Genomic DNA, 23,295 nt, shown 5'->3' on the forward strand with positions numbered 1-23,295 from the left:
TTTCATACTAACTGATACGCCCATCAAGCCCCTTTTCCTACAATTAAGTGCATACCTCCATTCAAGATATTGTTTTTATTAAACAATCGAAGTAGTATCTTACTGAACAATGCTCAATGACTGAAAACACAACAGTACATACTTATTTGAGAAGCTTGGAGGCTTTCACACATGACATTCAACATATCCATATATGGCCCCTAAGCCATAATGCAGGTGCCAAAATCTAAGCTTTCATCGTTCTATTCCTGGGTATCCTCAGAGACAGTGTACAAAAAGAAATATGGCGTATAAACGTGTTTCTTCGGGCATCAGCTGAAAGTTCACTTGAACGGATCAATATAGCATTGGTGGAAAGCCAGAAGCATGTGAAGCAGTAATCAAAGCTGTTTTAAATTACTCTTCCAAAGATGTTTTCTCCTTCAAGTAATCTGAATCAGCTCTCGATATATTTTTTTTGTTTCCTGTACCCATTATTAAACTTTTATATGTGAAATTTGCAAGATTATGAACACAAAATGAGTAAATACCTGTTCATCACAGTCAGATTCCAGATGCCCTTTTTTCTCTAGTAGATTTAATAAGGAATGTTGGTCCGATTCGTTGAGACATTCGCAGTCATTTTTGGATATAAACGATGCAAGGTCTACCTAAATATAAACAAAAAATGATTGAAAAAACAAATACTAACAAATTTTGCTACGATAAAAACACATAGACATATTGTTTCAAGGCCTGGGTCAGGATGAAGATTTCGGGTTTAAGGGTTTCGGTCAGAAGGAAAAATCCCGCAATCTTTAGCTTCACCTGAAAATAAAATTAATCTAATCATGAGTTAAAGGAAGATACAAAATGGAACTTTATTACCATATTTCAAATCAATGTTTTTTAGCATTTGGCGGCATGTTATTCATAAACAAAATTGAACTTATCTGGTACAGCCGGAAAGAACAGATACATACACAAATAAATAAATAAGACTTCTCCGCCGGGCCCCGACAGGTCTGTATATATTGATTCTCATTGTCGCTTGTCTTCTAACCACAGACAATGTGAGCCTCTTCTTGATGTCATGGCGTCACCATAGACTTGATACAAACATCCTGGGATAAATACAAATTCTTCCTTAGAGTTGTGACCTATTTAGATCATTTTTGTGACCAGGAATGTTAATAAGTCAGTTATAGGAATAAAAAAAAAAAACAAAAAAAACAAAACAAAAAACAATTAAATAAGTAGCCCATTTCGAGGCTCGGCGACAGCACTCGGCAAAATTGTATATATTGATTCTCGACGTCTTCTAACCTACAGATAACGTGAACTTCTTCTTGATATCGTGGCTTCAGATTAAGTTCGATGCAACCACCCTGAAAAAAATACTAAAAAGGCATATAATTCTAACAAAAGCTTTTTTAAATCATTTCACAGTTGCTCGCTTAAAGAATGTCTATATAATCGCTATTCTTTGTTTTAAGTCATGAGCTGTCAAATTAAAAATCACAATTGAGTTAAGAAAGTCAGGCGCGAATCCGATTCCTCCTTCCTGTTAATGCATCAAAGAATCATCCATTTTATGAGATTTATTTTCTTCTGGAACTCGTCGTGATTCCCAGTGTTATTCCTCTTCTAACCGCAGATTTCATTTAGAACTCGATGTATTCGTTGTATTGTTGTAGCAGAGTGAATTGATGCTCTGCTTGGCAATACGGGCCCCTGGTTTCGATCCCCGTCGCAGCAAAGTTCGGTGACAAGCTTGCTACTTGTCCCTGTAAAAAAGACCCAGCAACTGAAATGTCGACTCGACGCCCTATGCTCCAGCAATGGCTCAGGAGGGTCTTTATCCCTTTTTATTCTTTGCATTCGTCGTGATACTGGTTGCCACATGTCTTCTAGCCGCAGATCTCGATTGCGCTTCATTTTCACGCATCATTACCTCAGACTTTTTTCCATGCTACTTTCCATACTTCAGGTGTTCTGATTCATTCCAAATCATGTGTTTCAATGTCTATGCCGTGTGAAATATTTAAAATTGACATAATCCTCGTTTTATTCTTTAGTTTCAAGCAATAGGGTGGCAAATCAGCAATTTCAGCTGGATGAAGAAATTCTGTCGTGAATTCAATTTCTCCTTTGTGCAATTCAATTGTAATTTTATGAAATATCTGAACTCTGCAATAGCATAATTATCGTGTCATTCTTTAGTTTTAAGTATTATTTTCGTTTGCAATTAAATATAATTTGTCATTTTGTGCAATTTTGCATGCGTCAAAAACGATACAGCCATTCCTGGGGCGGATATGATGCAATTTATCCACTTGAAATATGCTCATAAATATGACGTTCCTTATGTTAATTTTTTTTTTTTTAAATTAAGGCTCTGAATGAATTTTCTCACACTCGTGCCCTATCTAAATCGTTTTTTCAGGCCAGAAAATTCCAGGTTGTCAATTTTCTTTCCCAAAATATGGAGCCGGTTTCAAGAAAAAGAAATATATACATAAATAAACAATTACTGCTCGTTTAAGGAGAGTAGATATATATTTGTATACAGGGCAGCACCCAGGGAGGCTAGGAGGATGAAGCCCCTCCCCCCAGAGGTTTTGTATTGAAATTACTTTCTTAAATAAAACTGAAAAATTGCTATTTTGAAAATTTGTATTGTCTATGTTAAACTTTTGATTCATGAACATTGAAAAAATCAGTAATTTGCTGTTTCTAAAATGGTTATTTGAGTAATTATTGCGACTATTTTTTTTTTTTTTGGCTTGACAGATTTATATTAAAATAGTAAAATTCAAAATTGCTTTTCAATTAAGTATGGTGTAGACAATTCTTCTCTTAGTCATAGGTGGAGTAGAGGGGCCTGGCCTTTCGTGAATGTCAATTATCCCTTTCTGTAAAAGAAAAAAACTCTGATTTTCCCCTTACGATACAGAAAAGTCTATAAATTTCCCACTTTCAAAACTAATCGACTTTAATACAATATTGTTTGTTTCTCTGTCAAATAAATATATCTCACGTTTCTCATTGTACCTCAGCTTTTAAAAGTCAACCCAAACGTAACGATAAAAATCCTGAAAAATATTAAAAGTTATTTCTTTTTAATGTTTCTGGATTTGGTATTAAATAAAAAATAAAAGGTGTTTTCAATTGAAATTAAGGAGCAACATTGAAACGAACATATATTATTCCGCATAAGAAGGGGACAATCCCTTCCTCCATCCTCACTCGTAGGCTAAAGTGGTTAGTACTTTAAAAAAGCTCTTTATTCCAATTAGACGGCTCTTGTAGAGTCGTTCTTGAAGGATTGGACCAAAAAGTCAAACTTGAGCGCAAAGAGCTATGGCTGAGGGAGGGGCAGCCCCCTCATATAAGGAATAATTTCTATTTGTTCTAAGCTTTAATGTTGACCCTTACTTTCAGTGAAAACAACTCGTTTTTTTATTAAATCGATTAAAAAACTTTTTCCACAAAACAAGTTTTTCTAAGAGTAGTAAAGAGCTCCATTAAGCCAAGAATGAGTAAAAATAAAGTCAATCTTCCAAGCGTAAAACTACCACAAATCACCATCAATAAATAAATGAAACTCAAAACGAACAAAAATTAACACGAGTAGGGCTGATAACTCCCATGCCTTCTCAAGACTGGAACACTATTTGCGCTTTAATGAAAAAAACAAAAACAAAAACCAAAAAAAAACAAATGACATGACAGTGGATAGTCAGTTTAATTGACATATACTGATATTTATTCCTTAAGGTTTTGATAATTTTTTATTAAAGATAGTAAAAAAAGTGAAAACATTTCAAACGTGTTTTATAAATATATATGTGTGTGTAGGTTAAAATACTTTTTACCTCTTCTCATCATACTCAAATCACTGTCTTCTAAATTAATGCGTCGACGTTATTCCAGGCTTCATACAAGATTTCATTATTATCTAAGAAAGAAACTTTCAAAATAATGAAAATACGGAAAAAAATAAGGCACAATAAATTTCTCTGAAACGTGATAGGTGAATAAACAATTAGACCGGATAAGGCCGGTAAATTTCGCAACCTAATAGAAGCTAGTTAATATAACAGGCCAACAAATCAAGGTCGATGAAATACATTACATGCCCATTTACTACATCTGCTTCTTCGTCCTCTGAGCCATAGAATTTTCTGACCTTCTCTTCAAGCGACTGAGGGCTCGCACCTTGCAATCTATCAATGACGACCTAAAAGAAAAAATAATAATCCATCAAAATTTTCCTCTAATATATGATACAGCTCATCAATATAAATTCCATTTGAGAAATAGAAGTTCGGTCCTCAATTATCCAGGCCGATTTTAAAATCAACATAGAACATGTCCAAATCGCCTTTAAAACAATAAAGTGCAAAATCATTTTCTTTGCCGTATTATGCCACTTTTTCTTACACCTTTTGTTAAAGAAAATTAAAGATTGAGCTAATTGTTTTATGTACCATTCGGTAAGTTCCTAACGAGCACATCACGCCTACTGCCTGCGCATCGGACACAACTCACATAACAAGGAGGCTGTGGTTGGACACATAGGATATTTAAATATTTTAAGGTTGCCTTTATAGCAAGAAATTGGGATTTGGTACAACAAGAGTTGAACTTGCTGCCAACATTGTCGCATTTGCTTCACTGCTACCCATTTATTTGAGAACGGCAGCCGCTCTGGAGAAGACACAAGTTTTGGCAAGGTGTTTTTACATTATGGGTTTGAAAAGGGAGTCCCATCATTTTTACACCAATGCATTAGGAGTAAGCGAGAGAATAAAATCCCAGCATAGACAGCATTTGTGAACTAGAGGTGTACTTAAACGGTGATAATTTTATCAAAAGTGTAACTACTGAGGTTCTAAAATCTACCACCCGTATGGTGAAGTTGAAAACTACATGGCATTTTCACGTTTTAAGCGAGAAATATTCTGTAGCAGTGAACGAGTGGTGGAATGAAGACACATCAATAGAAAAAGAACTTACCTTGTTTTTGAAAAATATAAATGTAGGCATGGCTGACACATTATGTGCTTGAGCAAGATCTGGACCAGCATCAACATCTACTTTAAGAAACACAGCTCTTGTATATTTCCTCGAAAGTTCGTCAACAAAAGGGGCTATTCTCTGACATGGTCCACACCTGTAGAGAAAAACTGCCCTATTACTCTATGTAGGCTAAAGGTATGTTCTTAACACCTTTTTAGCTAGATAAGAATACTTGTAGTTCTAGTTGTTTAAGTTTGATTACTTTGATGTAACGGAGTGTAATCACTTGTATATTAAGGAACTGAAATATTAATATCAAACACAAACTTGCTTCAATCTACACATGATTTTATATGTGTTCTGCACCTAAGATGAAAGGGCATAGTTGGAGTAATTCAAGACTGAGCTTGACTGAGCCTAGGAGGAATCTTCAAAACTCATCACCAAATAAACGTCTTTTCCAGCACCAGCCGTAAGATATATGTAGAAGAGGCAAACCATATAGATTGACAGCTTTAATGGAATCTCTGAAAAGTACAGAGCGTGTCTTTTTGCAGTCATGTACAAAAACTAACTGGGGAACAGATGGAGTTAGATATTCATCTTGTAGTGACCAGACCCACATTTGGGCTTGCATTATTACCCATGCTGATATCAATCGTTTATATAGAGCTACTTCACTGCCTTATCATGTGGATAGATGTTAGTGGGTTTGATAGTGTTTCGATTGAGATTAGCTATAAGAAAGGATTAGTACATAGACCGTTTAAAATAGGTGTATTACATAACCTGTCTGTATAAGTCATGATGGGGAAAAGGAAACTTTTGACATATTATCTTCCACTGAAAACTCCTTCTATACCAAAAGTTGGGTGATGTTTACATGCTTGAGTTGAATGAGACTAAGAATAGGGTAGTAATCTGTACAGTTAATGGACCAAGACACTCAATCAAGAGATAGGACTTGAGCTGCGAACCTGCAGCAAAAGATGCTGAAGCTCGCTGTCGTCTGATTTTGACCTTAGACGGTGGCCAGGATAACTCCCCCTTAAAGATATGACCAAGAAAAATGTCCAAGTCATTGAGAGAGTCTCAAATACCAATGACCTATCTGAGGTTCAGAGAAAGATTAGCACTTCGATGAGCTTCCACTATCCCCAAATTCTCGAGGATTTCCTTAAAACTCTCGAATATAATCGTAAAATCACCCAAAGAAGAAAATTTGAGTGGTCATGGAAATTGCAGCTATTGGCATAGTTTTGACAAACGACAGGTCAATTTCATCGGAAGCATTTGACAAAATTGCATATCTGCATTTATCTACCGTCTAGTTTCTCATTTTGGAATTTTATTGAAAAACCACAAGTAAACCAGCACTTAGATGGGTCTTTGCATAAAACGGTACAATATTCTCAGTGTTTCTTGTTAGCCAAAACATTAAACATGATTGGAATACGGGTTATCTTAGTTCAATAATGTTTGCTACACGGAAGAACAATTTCTTTTTATGAAAAGCAGCACTTCGATACCAAATCAAATTTCTTTTGGCTTCAAATAATTTTTGGGCGTATTCTTTGCTTTTCGTTTTTTTTTTGGGCTAGGTACAATTAAACAAAGTGGAGCGACCTTCGGGCGTGGAGTGATCATATTAAACCATATTATTACATATCAAGAAGTTAATAATCTTGACCTTGGTTCTACAGAAAGTATTCCAATGCTTTTTTATAGTTTCTGTTCATTTTACTATTTTGTAAACTTATTTGACGGAAAACCTCTTTTTTTAAAGGGTCTTTTGTAGAGTAGACGTTTGGTAGAAGTTGATGTCTTTGACCTAGTAGAATGTTCTAATGGAACAGCTATTCATGCATTTTTGAAGCTCAAAAGAACGTTGAAAATAAAACCGCTCCCACAAAAAAACGGACTGGTTTCTGTTCCAACAATACAAATGCAATGATGGGGCGTAATGATTTTTAGGCATAACTGATCAGCAATCATCATTGACTGGAGGTAGTTGCCACTGCATTCATCTTTGCGCCGCAAAAATGAATACTACATTGAGCTTAATACGAAATTATGTGTTGTTTACTGAAATTCAAAAATATTTGTTAAAATTATCATACAATTTGGACTATCTAAGAGACATACTCAATTTTACGCTGTGTGCCGAAATGCCCTTCATAAAGTATTGCTATTACCTGAGTATTTAGAAACATTTTCCAGAAACCATGTGATATTTTAGGTCTGTATTTTTCCCTCTAATTGAAAAACACTTTCTTATGTCCCGGACAACGAATTTATGCAATTTCCATCTCCAATATTTTACACCGAAACTCACCTTTGTGTGCCTGAAAATTCGGAGCCCTTTTCAAAAGTAATTTTGAACTAGAAGTGCAAGCACAGCATGCTCCTCCAGCACATACCCCAGGTTAGTCAAAGCCAGAAATCATTGTCTTGATCCTCTCCAAAACCCACTATGGGAGTTCGAACCTCCCATGAATGGCAGACTAAGCCCATCCATTCCCACTAGTTACTCCCATGACGAAGACCCAACAACATTAACTAATGTCTACCATTCTCAAATATAGCCTCCAGTGAACTTTAACAGCCTCCGGTGAACTTTTCTCCTCAGTTCCCATTCAGCCCTGCATTCAGCAGTCAATAAGTGAGCTTGTTTGACTACATTCAACCTGACGCAGCAGATGCAATGTAATGTTTGTGATTCTCTGTGAATACTCGTGAGAGCATGGAATAACTTTAATTGATGATTAGAGAAGAAGGAATTTCCTCCACCCTGTAATTTTTGGCCAGCGATTTCTATTTTAAGAAAGTTCCTGATTTGGGTGTTAGCCGTGCCCTTTTAATGGCACATGTATATTACACACTGTGAAATAGTGTGGGTAAAAAATAACCTCATATAAAGGTCGGCGAATAGTCTTCTTTTTATTCCATTATAATGGGAAATGAAAGGCAGGGGTAAACGTAATCGAATTGAAGCTGAATCATCGGACCCCGTGATTAACGCTAAAAGTAATTCTGATGGCAACGTTCTCGCTGATTGTCAGAGGTCAAATACAGAGAATATTATAAAATCCTGGAAATGGTCCATCCAGTCCATATGTACGAATATTGAGGCACTCAAGCATAATGTCTTGGAGATAAAAACCAATCGTGTAACATCGATAGAAAATAAAAATAATGTGCTTGAGAATGAACTAGCAACAGTGAAATCAGAACTTCTGGTTTTGAAGAATATTGTGGCTGGCCAATCGCAGATAATTAATAAAAGTAGCGAGGAAATGAATTCAGTAGTCAGTCAATCGTTTGTTGAAGAAAATTGCAATAAAAATTGCAACTTATTATTTTGGGACCTGAATAAAGTACCTATACAGGATGCAGAGTCTCTGATTTGGGATGTGCTGATGCATTTATTGTCATTTGATAGCGGAAAATTGTAGTTCAGTGCTCGAAAAAGTTTGTAAAAATTAACGTGGACAATACACAAGTTCGATTTTCTATTATGAGTAATGCGAAAAAACTTGAAGGGAAACAGTTCAGTGTGTATAAGAATGTTTTTATTGGCGATGATGGTACGCCTTGTGTGCAAGGAACTCCTGGGTATCCATAAATGTCTAGCGGAAAAAGGAGTGGAATGCTGGGCACCCCCTACCTTACTCCCTGTTATTTGCGTCAAAAAAGACAACACTGTAGCTAAAGCGCCTTGGTACAATGCGAAGGGTCTGTCGATACCGTAATTTGTGTATTTTGTTGATTAAGTCTTACTGAAGTTTTGTTATGTTAGATTTTAAGTGATCTCACGATGTTGGACGTTGTTAAGGGGGGGGGGGGATCCTCCAAACCCATTATTCTGTGCGAAAAATCAGAAAATTATGGGAAAATAAAAAAAAATCGTGAGATTTCAGAGAATTAAGTTGAGAGCCGTTGCATTAGGAGCTTGATAGAAGAACGGGTTACAGGCAATATTTTCATGGCTTTTTCTTTTTCTTATTAGTGTTTTGATGTGGATTATTTTTGTTTTCTTTTTGGTGTTTGTTTGTTAATTTTATTATTGAAATCATATACAGAGGGTCTTTTCGAATTTAATGACGATGGATAGTTATAAGCGTGATTCCTGGACCATTAGCCGTCTTGATATTCTGGAAGCTTCTAATGAAGATTTTCGAGGTATATTTACGGAGCAGCTACATCGGGGTTATGACATTGGGATAGCAGGGCATTATAAATCTATTAGTTCAAAATATTTGTTTAAAAATGGAATTCAGTTTGAGTATAGTGATGCAAGAGGCCTTAAAGTCTTCCACCTTAACAATTGGAGGACCCCAATTAATATGTCAATGTATATGAACTCCTTCTCTCATGATGAAGTAGAGAAAATTTATTTTTGGGATGAAAAGTGCGTCGGCTGGTAGTGATTCACTTAATCTTCTTGCGTTAAAAACAGCGTTTCCTTATATTGCAGATGCTTTCACTTCCCTTATTAACGTGTGTTTGAAACAGGGAACGTTTCCTGATTGCTTGAAAGTTGCTAGGATAACTCCTATTTTTAAAGGCGGTAAGAAAGATCTTGGAAATTATCGGCCTATTTCGGTCTTACCTGTTATTTCTCGTGTACTAGAAAAGTGTATTAACACTAGAATATATGATCATTTGGAACTGCATAAACTGTTAAATCCAATTCAATTTGGTTTCAGGAAGGATAGGACTACAGAGTTGACATTATCATATATAACTTCGGTAATTAATGGGACTCTTGATAATAATCTTAGAGTAGGCTAACTGGTTTGTTTCTGGATTTGATTAAGGCATCTGACACCGTTGACCACCAAATATTATTGCAAAAATGTGAATTTTATGGACTAAGAGGGGCTACGTTGGCTTTGCTTGGTGATTACCTCCAAAATAGACAGCAATACGTTCACCTTAATGGATTTTCTTCAAGTAAAAGTCTTGTTATTGTGGTGTCCCCCAGGGCTCTATATTAGGACCTACTCTTTTTTTTTTACTTTTATTAATGATCTGCCAAATTATCTTGCAACTACTTCTAAAATTAGGGATTTAGTCGATCCTGCACCTTCTGGGTTCAGGATCACTACACCCTTATTTGCTGATGATGCGACATTGATGTATGTTGCTTTAACTGAACAACTACTTACTTCGACAATTAATGAAGTAATGACCAAGATATGTCTATGGTTGAACGTAAACCGGCTTGAATTAAATTCAAGTAAGTCAAATTTTTTTTATCTTTTTACGGTCTCCAAATTATTATTCTTGGATCATTGAAATAGCTTCACCGAAGGGAATTGTTAAGCGGTCAAGTTCCGTTAAGTACCTTGGGATTATTATTGACGACGATTTATCATGCCAAACCTTTAAGTAAAATATTATCGCGGAATTTAGGGATTACCCGTAAATTAAAACATTTTTTTCCTTCATATTTTACGTTTGTTGTATTTTTCTCTGATACATCCGTATATTTTGTACTGTTCGTCTGTATGGCTCGGTACTTTCCATTCAATACTTCGCCCAATACGTGTACTGCAGAATAATGTCATTAGATCTTTTTGTGGAATGGGGAACTGGGATTCGATCAGGTCAATTTACAGTATAATTAATATAATGCTTGCAGTTGGATTGTGTGATTTTTATATACTGGTTTTTATGAACTCGTATTGTAATGCATGCCTTCCAGACTGTTTTACAGTAATATTTTGGGAAAGGTGCAACGTTCATTGTCACGGAACTCGGACAAGTGGACATACTGAGGCTCCTCGCCTAGTTTCAAGTAGTACTGCTTTTTCAGTTATTTATAAAGGGGCTAAGCCATGGAATAAACTTATCCCAAGTACCAAGGAATTCCCCATTAGTCAATTTAAATCTGAGCTACGTGTGGGGTTGCTTAGTAGGTATACCTTCAAATCAGATTGAGATCCATGGAATTAAAATTGATAATAATTGTTTATTGTTTACTTTTGCTCCGGGATCATGATAATATGTTCTTTTATTGTGTATGAATTATTTATGTAAGTTGTTTTTCGGTACACGGTTTCACCCCTCTGCTTATTATAGAATATACCAGTTGTTTTCTTTCTTCTATTTTTTTTTCTTTTCGTTTGTAGCACAACCACACAAGGGACGCTTTTGGAGTGCTACTAATTGATCTTGTCTTTGCTTTTTTTTTATAATAAATTGCTATTACTACTACTACTTCTTATTTCAGGTTTAAAGCTGTCTTCATTGGTAGAAGATAAGGGGCTACTTGAGCCAAACTATCACAATGCCTGGAACACCTCACACGCTAGCAAACATGTACATACCGCTTTGATCCCGCTCGCACCAAGGCCTTCAAATTTATGTTGTTCTTGTCTGCAAAGGTCCCCATTCTCTACCCCTTTTCTCCCATCCCTCTTTGCCTTATCCCCGTCAAAGGATATCAACAGTTTCAATTTACCTTCTTCTATCCACTGAATTCTGCCACATTGCCAGTCATCCACATTCCTCAGGCTTCTATCCACCTTTACTCTAAGAAAATCCAATAGTGCCAAGTATCACACAGTGTGAACCATACATGTGACATAATGTCCCACGAAGCTCAGTTTCTTATTTTCCAGGTTTTCACAGCGAGATCTGTTTGTGAACTGTGAGATTTAGGAGAACTTCTTGAAACTATTTCCACTTGAGGAGGGGTGACATTCCAGGACCCATCCCTGGGGAGCGCACTGCATTCCCATAGCTAGAACCACTCCCCATCGTAACTATCCTTTGGCTAGGGAGACCTTTGCCTAAAAGCAATGGTTGACAAAAAGTTTAGGCATGAGTGAGGAAGAGAAGAGCTGGAGTAGAAGGAATGACAGGAACCTTTGTCACCTATATTCCCTCCTCCCAGGAACAAATCTTTAACCAAGTACAAGTTTGAAAACTAAAATAAAAAAATGCAACCAGAAAAAAAAGGTAAATAGTTTCATAATGCGTCTGATATTCAAATATTCAAGAAACTAAAGGGCTCCAAATTAACAGCAAAAAGTGATTAAAAAAATTGCAATCTGGAATCAATCAACCTTAATATCCTTATACCTTTTCCAAGTAGAAAGTTTTTCCTTTGATTACTGAACTGTGGAATTTTACAGTGGTATGCGGGGCTCCAATTATGTCAATACAGGTAATAAAGCTGCCCACAAAGTTAATAAACCCTTTTCCTCGCATAATTTTGTTGACTTTATTGCTGTCAGAAAAAAGTCAAACTTTTTAGCCTTTTCAAGAAAGTCTGCAAAGTTCAACCAACAGCAAAAGACGTGTGAAAAACTTCAAATAAACAACATACAAATTAGTGTCTACAAATGTAACAGTGTAGGCCTGTACTTGTTTAAATATTTTGCTTGGTAAAAGAATAAGGGTTACGCAAAAAAATATTTTCATTCATTATTAAAAGGAAAAAATGCTAAAAAGATGATTTTCTCAGCACCATGTCTGACTATTTCAGTTACTTCCAATGAAAAATAACTGTAAAGTCAAAAAGGTGAAATCTTTGTGTGAGCAGGACAAACTTTATGGTTGGCAATTTCATGAAAAACTTTATTAACTTTTTTATTACTACTTTATTTTACTTTTTTTTATTACTAACCCGCAGTACAAAACAACCTGAAGATATTACAGGGTGCTTTCAGAAGCCAAAAGGCTAAGGACAGAAACCATTTGAGTTTCACTTGAACACTTATGACTTACCAACTAGCCGTGAAGTCTACAACAACAAGCTTTGGCCCAGCAACATTCAATTCTGCTTGGAGCTGAGATAGTTCTGTAATTTCTTTCACCATAACTAGATCCTAAAAAATATTACTTTTGAATCCAATGATATTTACAACTATTTTACATAGAAACTCCAGGCAAGATGTAAACTTTGAACAATATCATCTCATCTGATACTCCACAATGAAAAACTCATCCCAGTTTACTTTTTGTTGTCTAAATCTTCTGGAAAGGTAAGGTTTGATAAGTCACAGCACAAATAAAGAGAAATTTAGGTTTTGGGAGGAGGAACATTGCTACAAGATACAAAAATAGGCCAAATGTGCTGAGTTCTTTTGATTGGAGCCATGGTGCCACTATCCCTTTTCTTTTGGACAGCAAGCACAAACATACGCTGGCATAATTGAAAACAATAATGATAGTTATCAGTTTCGAAATACAAAAAAGCTCAAAGCAGTGAAAATGTCTAGTTTAGAATGAGTGAGAAGTTTGAATATTATGCAGAATTTTCTGCTACAAAGGTGTTAGAAATGTGTCACTTAAAAGTGTAATATTCGTTGCAACTGCCTCTTAGGGACTTATAAAAACAAATATTGTGCTGCCAATGTCTTAATTTAAAAGATCTACCATAACGAATTGCCAACTTGTTTTACTCTCTTGTAAATGAGTATGAATGGTCTAAAACTGAATTTTCTGGCATGAAGCAGGGTAAAACTCCAAGAATCACCTCCAAGACATGTATTTTCTATGTGCTTGCACCTCAAACATCTTTGTTGATAAATAACAAATGTTAAAATGCTGCTTCACGCCTTTGTAGAGAAGACTGAGGCAATCCTCAGACTTTTACACTCCCTTCCATAACATCTGTCCTCCAAGAGATGGAAGGAATGCACATTTGGAGGTAAGCCGAAGAGCTACAGACTAAAATCCTGCATGGAAAAATCAAATATGATTAGTGGGTTAGTATACCATGGCTTGTTTTCATTGATCATAAATCCCTTGCATAGTCACAGTAGCAAGTGATGAACTTGTAAGAGCATTAAAGCTGATCAGCTGTATTGAGTCCAATACTTGAAGATATGCAGCCTTAAGAAGAAACAGATTCTTAAATCCTTTTCCAAGAAGTTGAGAATATGACTTTGCGCCACCATCAAGGCTATTCCGCCATGCAAAGCCGCACATTCTATACACTAAGAAGGGGTAGCAAATATGAATCAGGATATTCAGTGCAGAATTGCTTCAATCCCAGCCCTAGATGCCATGCTGTTGGATTTCAACAAAGCTGTCTTCTATGATCCCAACTTTACTTAGTAGTAATACTAAAATGATTTTCAGCCAGGGTAAAAAAAAAAAGGTACAAGATGCCCCTTTCAGGTGCAAAGAAATATTTATGATGGACTTTGAGATTTGGAAGAAGTATTAGTCAAACAATGCAGTAGAGAATCCAAGGATAACTATTTCAGTACTTAACAGCTGAGAGGAACATGTTTTCATGACATTTTTATCATAAACAGAGATCTTTGTTCAACTAGCAATTCGTGCAACAATTCCAATATCTACTTGTGAAGCAGACCATATGTTTTTTAAAGTTGACAGGACTTGCTCATCAACATGAGGGACAATGACTGAGTAAGAGTAAGAGGCGCTAGTACCCATGCAAACATACAGAGACAACCTTCTAAAGACAAACCAAATAACTGATTCATTTACTTTCAAAAAAGTTGACAAGTCAAACTTGGCGCTGTAGTGTGGTCTGCAGCAGTCAAATTTAGATTATACTTTTAAAATTAAAAACTGTCAACCTTTAATTAAAATCCTGCAAAGTCTTTTTTGGCATCCTCTGTCCAGTGGCCCTCTCCAAAGGATTTTTTTTTTAGATCTGGTTACAGAGGGAGCAGAAGGGGTTTGAGACTGGCCTTCCTGAATTTTCAAGATTTGTAAAACAATTACAGATGTCTGACAGGTGCAGGGAAATATGACCAAACCATGTAGGTATGACATCCTGGAAGTCTGAGCAAATCTAGGAATAAAACCTGCAATCCAATCATATTTATTTTTATTTTAATCAGAAATGGAACAAGCCATAGGCTTGTCTCATATAACACAAATTACATATTGTGAGCAACACTTATAAACCAAAAAATATATATATAAACTTATAAAAACTATAAAAAAAACAAAAAAAACGAAGATACTCTACAAGAAACACACACTTCATGGTCCTAAGTACTGCCTTCTGTAAAAATAGGACCCAACTAAGGCTATTTTGAAAGCCGCAACATCATTCACTAGAACTAGATGTTGGGTAACGTGGTCCAAGGCTTTACTGAACGATTTACAAAGGTGAACTTTCCTTCATACCCTTGGCTGATACAACTTTAAAGAGTTCTGCCATGTAGATGGATAATGACTAAACTCAAAGAAATCTTCACAAGACACATGGTCAATATCCTTTATGATACAGAAAGTGTTGACAAGATCCATTTTGTTCCTTCTGAATTGCAGAGATAGTAATCTCAGGCTACTCAATCTCCACTCATAAGGTAGGTATTTCAGATAGAGGACGAGTTTGGACGCTCGTCTTTAGACTTTTTCCATCAACTGTGTGTCAGATTTTCTAGTCGGATACCACACAGATGAGCAGTATTAAACAACAGGGCGCACCACCGTCTTATACAGTGTGGTAAAACTTCGCAGATTAAACCTTCTGAATGCTCTTTTGGTGCAAAGCAAACCCTAGTTTGCATTACGCGAAAAAGCTGATGATTGCTTAACAAACCTCAGCTGATCACCAAAAATAATACCGAGATCCCTGATATAGTTAACTGGGCATACCGACACGTCCCCTATGAAGTACCGGTATGCCACATCTTTCACGAAGCAATGCATTACATGACATTTATTCTGGTTAACAAACATAGAATTCAAATTATACCATTCAAACAATGCTTCTAAATCTCCCTGTAGAAGTGTCACATCAACTGGGGAGGTGACATCTCTGTATAGTTTTACATCGTCCACAAACAAGTTAATGGTGCTGTTTCGAATTACCTGTGGCAAATCATTTATAAATGAACAGAATAAAACTGGTCCCAGGCAGCTACCCTGAGGGACTCTGCTTAGAATTCCACACCCTTCAGATAGTGCCTCACCAACCTTCACTTTCTGTGGCCAATTATTTAGGTAATCCCTAATCGAAGTCATGCTTCTACATCCAATCCCAAACTTTCTACATTTTCCCACCAGCAAAGATATCGAAACCTTGTCAAATGCCTTGAAAAAGTCAATATAAATACAATTCTACTCCAAAAGGAGCGCCTTAGCTCCGCCTTCGAGTTCAACTGAGAGATAGACGCGTGCAATCACCTCGATTGACCGAAGCAACACCAGTTGACGTTAGCATTCGCTTTGATTCGGACCAAATTAAATAATGAGTGATAGTGAGATAGTGATTGGATTGTTGGACAATTTAGTCGATAAAGATTACGATCATGAGAGGCGTGGAAGGCAATATAAAGCTCATTCGCGTCGCAGAATACTCTCAAGTAAGAGCGATAGCGATCAAACAAATGGCTCTCGGAGCCCAGAGTTTCAAACTCGTGCTCGGTATGGCTCTCGGAGCCTTCAAATTAGTTCTAGGAACGAAAAATCTTGCTCTCGGAGCCCCACAAAAATCCATAACACAAAGCGGAAGGCTTATCCGGAAAAGCACAAAGGTAAAAGATTAAAAGAAAACACGTCAAATGACGCTCTATTCAAAAAGATTTCTGAAGAACGTTCTGGTGCCAAAGAGGGACCCAAGATCCATAAGAAACTTGCCAAAGTTGCAAATAGAGCTTTTTCTGAGCCTTTGGAAATAGTGAAGCTAAAAGAGTTATTTGAGCACCACCCTAGGCCTGAAAATACGAAAAAAATTGTTCCTCCAAAGGTGAATAGTGAAATTTGGTCTATTCTCTCATCACAGGCTAAACAGAGGGATGCTAAGGCACTTCAAGTGCAGCGGACAATTGCTCACTCAACATTTTGTGTTTTAGAGGCAGCAAATGTGATTCTTGAGCTAGAAAATGAGCATATTAAAGAAAAGGTTGTCAAAAACCTTACAGATGCAGTGCACACGCTTGGCCTCATCAATTACGATCTAAGTTTAAAAAGACGTCATGCGATGGAATTCGAATTGAGCCCAGATCCCACTATAGCATCAGCTTTATGTGCTCCTGAACTCAAAGTCACGGAGTTTGTTTTTGGCAAAGATGTTGCCAAAACAACGGCCAAAGCCAAATCCGTGGTGGATTTGAAAAAATCATTTGGAAGACCAAAAAACTTGTGAGGGGGGGCCTATCATTATCGACGATGGCAGAACGAGGCCCCCCGTCCAAATTATCGCAGAAGGCATGGCCAGGACCGTCAAGAGAGGTCCAAAGTCCAGAAATTCCTGAATTTCCAGAAAAGGGATCGCAAATAGCTGGTATGTACTATTCAACATACCCAGCCCTTGATTTTTATGATTTTGTTGTTAATTTCAATAGGCAGTCACAACATTTGGCTGATAACTTTAAAGCTGGGAGAATTAGTAAGTACATCTCAAAATGGCAGTCAATAACCAGTGATTTGAATATTTTGAATATTGTAGCCTCTGGCTATAAGATTGAATTTGAGAAAACACCACTAAAAGCTTTGAAAACAAAAAACAAAAGTTTAACGTTTGAAGAAATACAGGCTATAAGACAAGAAGTTGATATTTTATTGCATAAAAGTGTTATTGTTAAAGTACCCGACTTCAGAATAAAGGAAATACGTTGTAATTCTCCCGTTTTTACAGTCCCAAAGAAAGATGGGTCTACCCGGTTTATTCTTAATCTTAAAAATTTAAATGAAAACATTAAATATTACCATTTTAAAAAGGAAAGTGTTCATTCTGCGGTTCTTTTGATGACAAAAAATTGTTATATGGCCTCTATTGACCTAGTCGATTTTTATTATTCATGCCCTGTTGATTTTGATGATCAAATGTGGCTTTGTTTTCAAGTTGTCCTTTGTTATGCGTTCACTTCAATGCCGAATGGCTTATCATCTGCCCCAAGGGTTCTTACGAAACTTATGAAACCTGTTATCTCTCTGCTAGACCCCAAAGCCGCGCCGAAAAGTCGGCGGCGCGCCGCCGAAAAAAAGACGGTGGCGCGCCCCCGAGCTTGAATCAGCGCGCTGACGCCGCCGCTGATTCTATCGGCGGCGGCGTCACTAATACGCCACCGTTTCTTTTGTTTTTTTTCTCTCTTTTTTGGTTATCGTTATCAACCTCCGGGCTTCAACCGTCATCCCGGCTAATCTGTTTCTTAAAGAAAAATACAGTCATCTTGGGTTCGCGATGTACATCGGTTCGTAGGAAGGAGAAGAACAAAAATTCTTGAAACAAAAATTCTACCTTTCACTTTAAATTTCTGTTCATTTTTCTTTCCGATTTTTCGGATGAAAAGAGGTAGGTAAAAGAGCAATAGGCAATTAGGCAGCAATAGGCAGCGCAATCGCGCTGTCTAAGTAAAGAACACTGTTGGCACAATGAATTATTTTTTTTTCCATACAAGGACACTTCGTATCAAAGGAGTTGTCATAGAAACTTCGAAAAGGGCTCATTCGATTGGAAATTGGAATGGCTAGTGCCCTTTTTAATAGTTGAAAGTGATTGGAAGGCAGCTAAAACCCCTTCCACGCCCACCATTTCCCCAAACACACCCAATCAAAATTTTAAGATAGCCATTTTGTTCAGAGTAACTGATTTCCAGAGAAAAAATATGTTTTTTGAGGAGGTTACTCCCCCACAACCCTTAGGGCAAGGGTTTTGTAGTTATGCCCTGGGGGTATATAAGAACTATGTTGGCACAATGTATTATTTTTTTTCCTTTAGACCAGGGCACTTCATATCGAAGAAGTTGTCGAAGAAACTTCGAAAAGGGCTCATTCAATTGGAGATTAGAGTGGCTTGTGCCCTTTTTAATAGTCAAAAATGATTGGAAGGCAACTAACACCCCTTCCATCCCCACCATTTCCCGAAACACATCCAATCAACATTTTGAGATAGCCATTTTGTTTAACGTAGTTGAAAGTTCTGTAAATTAGGTCTTAGAGGATGACAACCACCCTCACAACCCTTAGGGTGAGGGTTGTAATTTATGCCCTGGGGCATATACGGTGTTTATAGAAAGCCTTGTCGTAGAAACTCAAAAAGGGATCATTCGATTGGAAATCGAAAAGCCTAGTGCCCTTTTTAATAATCGAAAGTGATTGGAAGGCTTGACATTTTTATAATAGAGATAGATGTGGGTATAATGAATCATTTTGTTGTTGTTGTTGTTGTTTAGACCAGGGCACTTCGTATCGAAGGATTTGTAAGAACTTCAAAAAGGGCTCATTCGATTGAAAATAGAAAGGGCTGATGTCCTTTTTAATAGTCGAAAGTGATTGGAGGGAAACTAATCCCACGCCCACTCTCCCATTTGCCTTTATGTTTAAAAAGTTAATGTTGCCTTAAGATTAAATCAAAATGCACCGTGTTAATGCTAATTCCCAATAAGGCATCTCAGCAGTATCCCAAGAACGACTGAGGGTATTATGTTCAAACTTTCGGGGCTTCTCCTGCTCTTAAAATTTGACCAAATCAAATAAGCGTAAGTGTATCCAAGCTATCAAAGAAAGTAAACAAATTTTTTGGCGAATGTTATCAAGTTTTCCATTTCAGGTCAACTAGAGGAGGTATGAAACTAAATTAAACACTACTATTTGTGTCCAGATTTTTAAAAGAGTCTATGTTGTTAAATTTTGCTGAAATTTTTTCTCCAGCATACAAATAGCAGACCAAACTATAAATTCTTAAAAAAACGAAAAGATTTAAAGTATTAATTTCTTTTTCCTTGAAAAGACTTCAATAGAAAACGAACAGAAACTAATTAAAAAGAAAAATTCCACAAAATAAGTTTTTCAAAGAAAAGTAAAGAACTCCATTAAACAAAAAATGAACAAAAATAAAAGCAAATAATCTACCAAGCGTGAGACTACCACAAATCAGCATCGATAAATAAATGAAACCCGAAACGAACAGAAATTACAATAAATAACCGAGTCGAACTCAAAATAAGCAGAAATTAACATGAGTTGGGCTCAAAACCACTATGCCTTCCCAAGGCCAGAACAAAACTTGCAATTTATTGAAAAAAATACAAATGAATACCGTATGCATTTTCAGTTTAATATACATATACTGATATTTAGTAATCAAAATGTTAATATTATTTGATTTATTAAAGTTATAAAAGTAAAAAAAATTATTTTTTTAGTAAAATGAAAATTATGTTCTGGCCTTGGGAAGGCATAGGGGTTTTGAGCCCAACTTATGTTAATTTCTGCTCGTTTTGAGTTTGGCGCAGTTATTTATTGCAATTTCTGTTTGTTTTGGGCTTCATTTATTTATCGATGCTGATTTGTGGTAGTTTCCCGCTTGGTAAATTATCAAGAGCTAGTATAGAGATATATCTATAGAAATGAATTACAGTTTTTCGCACAGTTAGCAGAGCACACTGAAGTTGAAGTAGCCTTAAAAATTGACTTGAAACGTTATAACTTGATCACTTCTTTCAGAAAAGAATTTTGGAGGGTTATTCCGTGTTGATAAGAAAAGAGGGTAAAGGTGCAGTTTAGCTCCTCTTGTAGTGTAGGGCGCAGGAGCCCTATGATAATGGTGTAGGTTTGTTCTCCCTTATAAAAATTTATTTCAGCAGATACAAAGAAGAAGCCCATTTGCGGCATTCTGTGGGACCCCAAGGTCCAATGCTAGAATCAGATCCGCGAGTGGCAGTTTACGCTCGTCAAGTTCTGGCTGTACCGGCCACAAGTGCCCCAGCTAAACGGCTTTTTAGCAGGACAGGACTGATAGTGACTGCAAAAAGATCAATGGCTCCAGGCAGAGTGAACAAACTCACTTTTGTTACATAAATTGTAACTGAAGCGATGCAACCGCTGATTTAAAATTGTTGGTGTTGTTAAGCCATGGTATCTGACTTGTATACACTTTTTTTTATGTTGTTATTTTTTTTTCACTTCCTTTTTGTATGTATTTGATAAACAGGAGATGTTTGAACTTCAAACTTTGAAAGTTATACACACATTAGCCGAAATCATTAACAAGAATGCAATGTTAAACATAAACACAACATAGGTTTCCCTGGGTCTAGTGGGTAAAAATGAGGATTCTACTTGGTCTGATCGACGGTGAACATAAACACTTTCCGCACGACCCAACAAATTCCTGTTTTGTCATATTGTTCTTGTATGTTTTTCGCCAACCATTTAAATTTCCTTACTAAAATCGAGGTTGAACGTGCTTGGTGAAGTGGAATTTTTATTATTATTTTTAATCAGAAAAATCGGCGCGCTGTGGCGCGCCGCCAGTCTAAAATCGGCGGCGTGCCGCTAAAAATTTTTAGGCGCGCCTGGCGGCACGCCACCGCCGATACTAAATCACACATTCGCCGCCGTCATGCCGGCATGGCGCGGCTTCGGGGACTACTCTCTGCTTCAAAGAAAAGGGTATTTGTCAGTTACGTATTTAGACTCTCTCCTTCTGGGAAGGTCATATTTGGAATGTCAAAATAATGTCTATGAAACAGCACAATTACTGTCAGAGCTGGGGTTTGTGATCCACCCGGGAAAGTCAGTTATCATTCCAAGCCAACAAATAGAATTTCTGGGCTTTTTGGTGGATTCGCGATCAATGCTTATTGTCCTGCCAGAAAGAAAAATTAAAAAGGTTATACATTTAGTTTCAAAAATTCTTAGTAAAAAATTGACTATGATTCAAGAATTGGCCAAAACTCTTGGCGTTCTTGTTTCAACATTTCCAGTAGTAGAATTAGGGCCTTTATATTACCGAAAAGCGGAATCGTTGAAAACTCAAGCATTAAGGTACGCGAAGGGTGATTTTGCGGCAAGGATAATTTTAACATCTGATGTAAATTCGGAACTACAATGGTGGTTGGATATTGCCAATCATGCTTCTAAAGCAATTGAGTCTAGATCAATTGACAAATATTTGTGTAGTGATGCGTCGAAACTAGGTTGGGCACTCGTGGATGAATATTCCATGAAAACGGCCACAGGTGAATGGTCCTCAGAAGAGAAGAGATTTGATATCAATGTCTTAGAAACGAAGGCCGTTTATCTGGGATTAAAATGTTTTGCCCATGATATTAAAGGCATGCATGTTCGGCTGCGTTCTGACAATATAACCACAGTAGCTTATATAAATTAAATGGGAGGATCAAAATCTAAATTTTGTAATTATTTTGCAAATAAGGTCTGGCAGGTAGTATTGCAGGGCAAAGGGTGGATATCTGCAGAACATGTGTCTGGGGTTGCTAATATCGCGGATAAAGCATCACGAAAATTTGATAATGAAAAGGAATGGAAATTGAATTCTGAAATATTTACTATTTTGAATTTTTTGGTATATCAGTCAATAGATATTGATTTGTTTTTGTGACTAGATTAAATTTTCAGATTAAACAATTTGTTTCTTGGAAACCAGATCCAGAATGTTTTTTCGTAGATGCATTTGCAATGAATTGGAAGCATTATTTCTTTTATGCATTCCCCCCCTTCAATTTACTTCTCAGGACCCTTCAGAAGGTGGAAACAGATCAGGCCACTGGTATTTTGATCTTTCCAAATTGGACCACACAAGTATGGTATCCCTTACTATTAAAGCTTTTAATAGGAAGTCCAATATTTCTACCAAATGATATTTTTACTTTGTCCCTGCCACAGAAACCGACCTTGCACCATCCATTGTCCAAGACGTTACACCTAGCGGCTTGTGTCGTCTCCGGCAAGGGCTTCACCACCAAGGATATTCTCCCTCCACAGTCGATATTATCATGGATGGATGGCGGGATTCAACTAAGCGCCAGTACAAAGTTTACATTGAAAAATGGATCAACTTTTGTGGAAGAAACACAATCCAGGCCTTGGAGGCAACTCTACCAGAGACTTTGACATTTCTTATGGAACTTTTTCACTCAGGTGTTGGATACAGTGCTATTAATACTGCGAGGAGTGCTTTATTGGCAATTCTACCAAGCCTTCAGTTTGGCAGTAATCACATCACCAAGAAGTTTAGGAGAGGTGTCTTTAATAGAAGGCCTAGTCTACGCAAGATTTCAAGTATTTGGGATGTAAAATGTGTATTAGACAGTCTTTAGACTGCCAGCTTGGGATATCGAAAATCTTCAATTAAAGACACTAACACAAAAATTAGCAGTTTTATTGATTTTATCAGCTTGTGAAAGAGTTCAGTTTTGACCAGTTTATCACTTAGTAACATGGTACATATGACGATGGAAGTTTTGATTTTCAAATCAATGTGTTGTTAAAAACATCAAAACCAGGCAACCACAAATCAGTAGTTAAATTTCGGCCTTTTCAAGAGTCGTCCCTGTGTCCGGCGACGCACCTAGCTAGGTATATTAGAATGACATCATA

The 23,295-nt window shown here is 36.8% G+C and overlaps 1 protein-coding gene and 1 pseudogene across 1 annotated transcript in view; one reads left to right on the forward strand and one right to left on the reverse strand.

The window, feature by feature from the left end:
* Positions 1 to 23,295, reverse strand: part of Txl (Thioredoxin-like) — a 36,662-nt gene that overhangs the window by 4,528 nt on the left and 8,839 nt on the right. The window contains exons 2-5 of the mRNA XM_089089642.1: positions 12,745 to 12,845; positions 5,002 to 5,158; positions 4,118 to 4,222; positions 531 to 650 (exon numbers count right to left, since the gene is read on the reverse strand). Coding sequence (XP_088945768.1) covers positions 531 to 650; positions 4,118 to 4,222; positions 5,002 to 5,158; positions 12,745 to 12,836 — 474 coding nt within the window. The 5' untranslated portion in view covers positions 12,837 to 12,845. The remainder of the gene's footprint in view (positions 1 to 530; positions 651 to 4,117; positions 4,223 to 5,001; positions 5,159 to 12,744; positions 12,846 to 23,295) is intronic.
* LOC148952173 (uncharacterized) lies at positions 16,155 to 17,230 on the forward strand (annotated as a pseudogene).

Source organism: Artemia sp. Qi Xiang Cuo, chromosome 5 (genome assembly GCF_049724085.1).
Source record: "Artemia sp. Qi Xiang Cuo chromosome 5, ASM4972408v1, whole genome shotgun sequence".
Lineage (NCBI taxonomy): Eukaryota > Metazoa > Arthropoda > Branchiopoda > Anostraca > Artemiidae > Artemia > Artemia sp. Qi Xiang Cuo.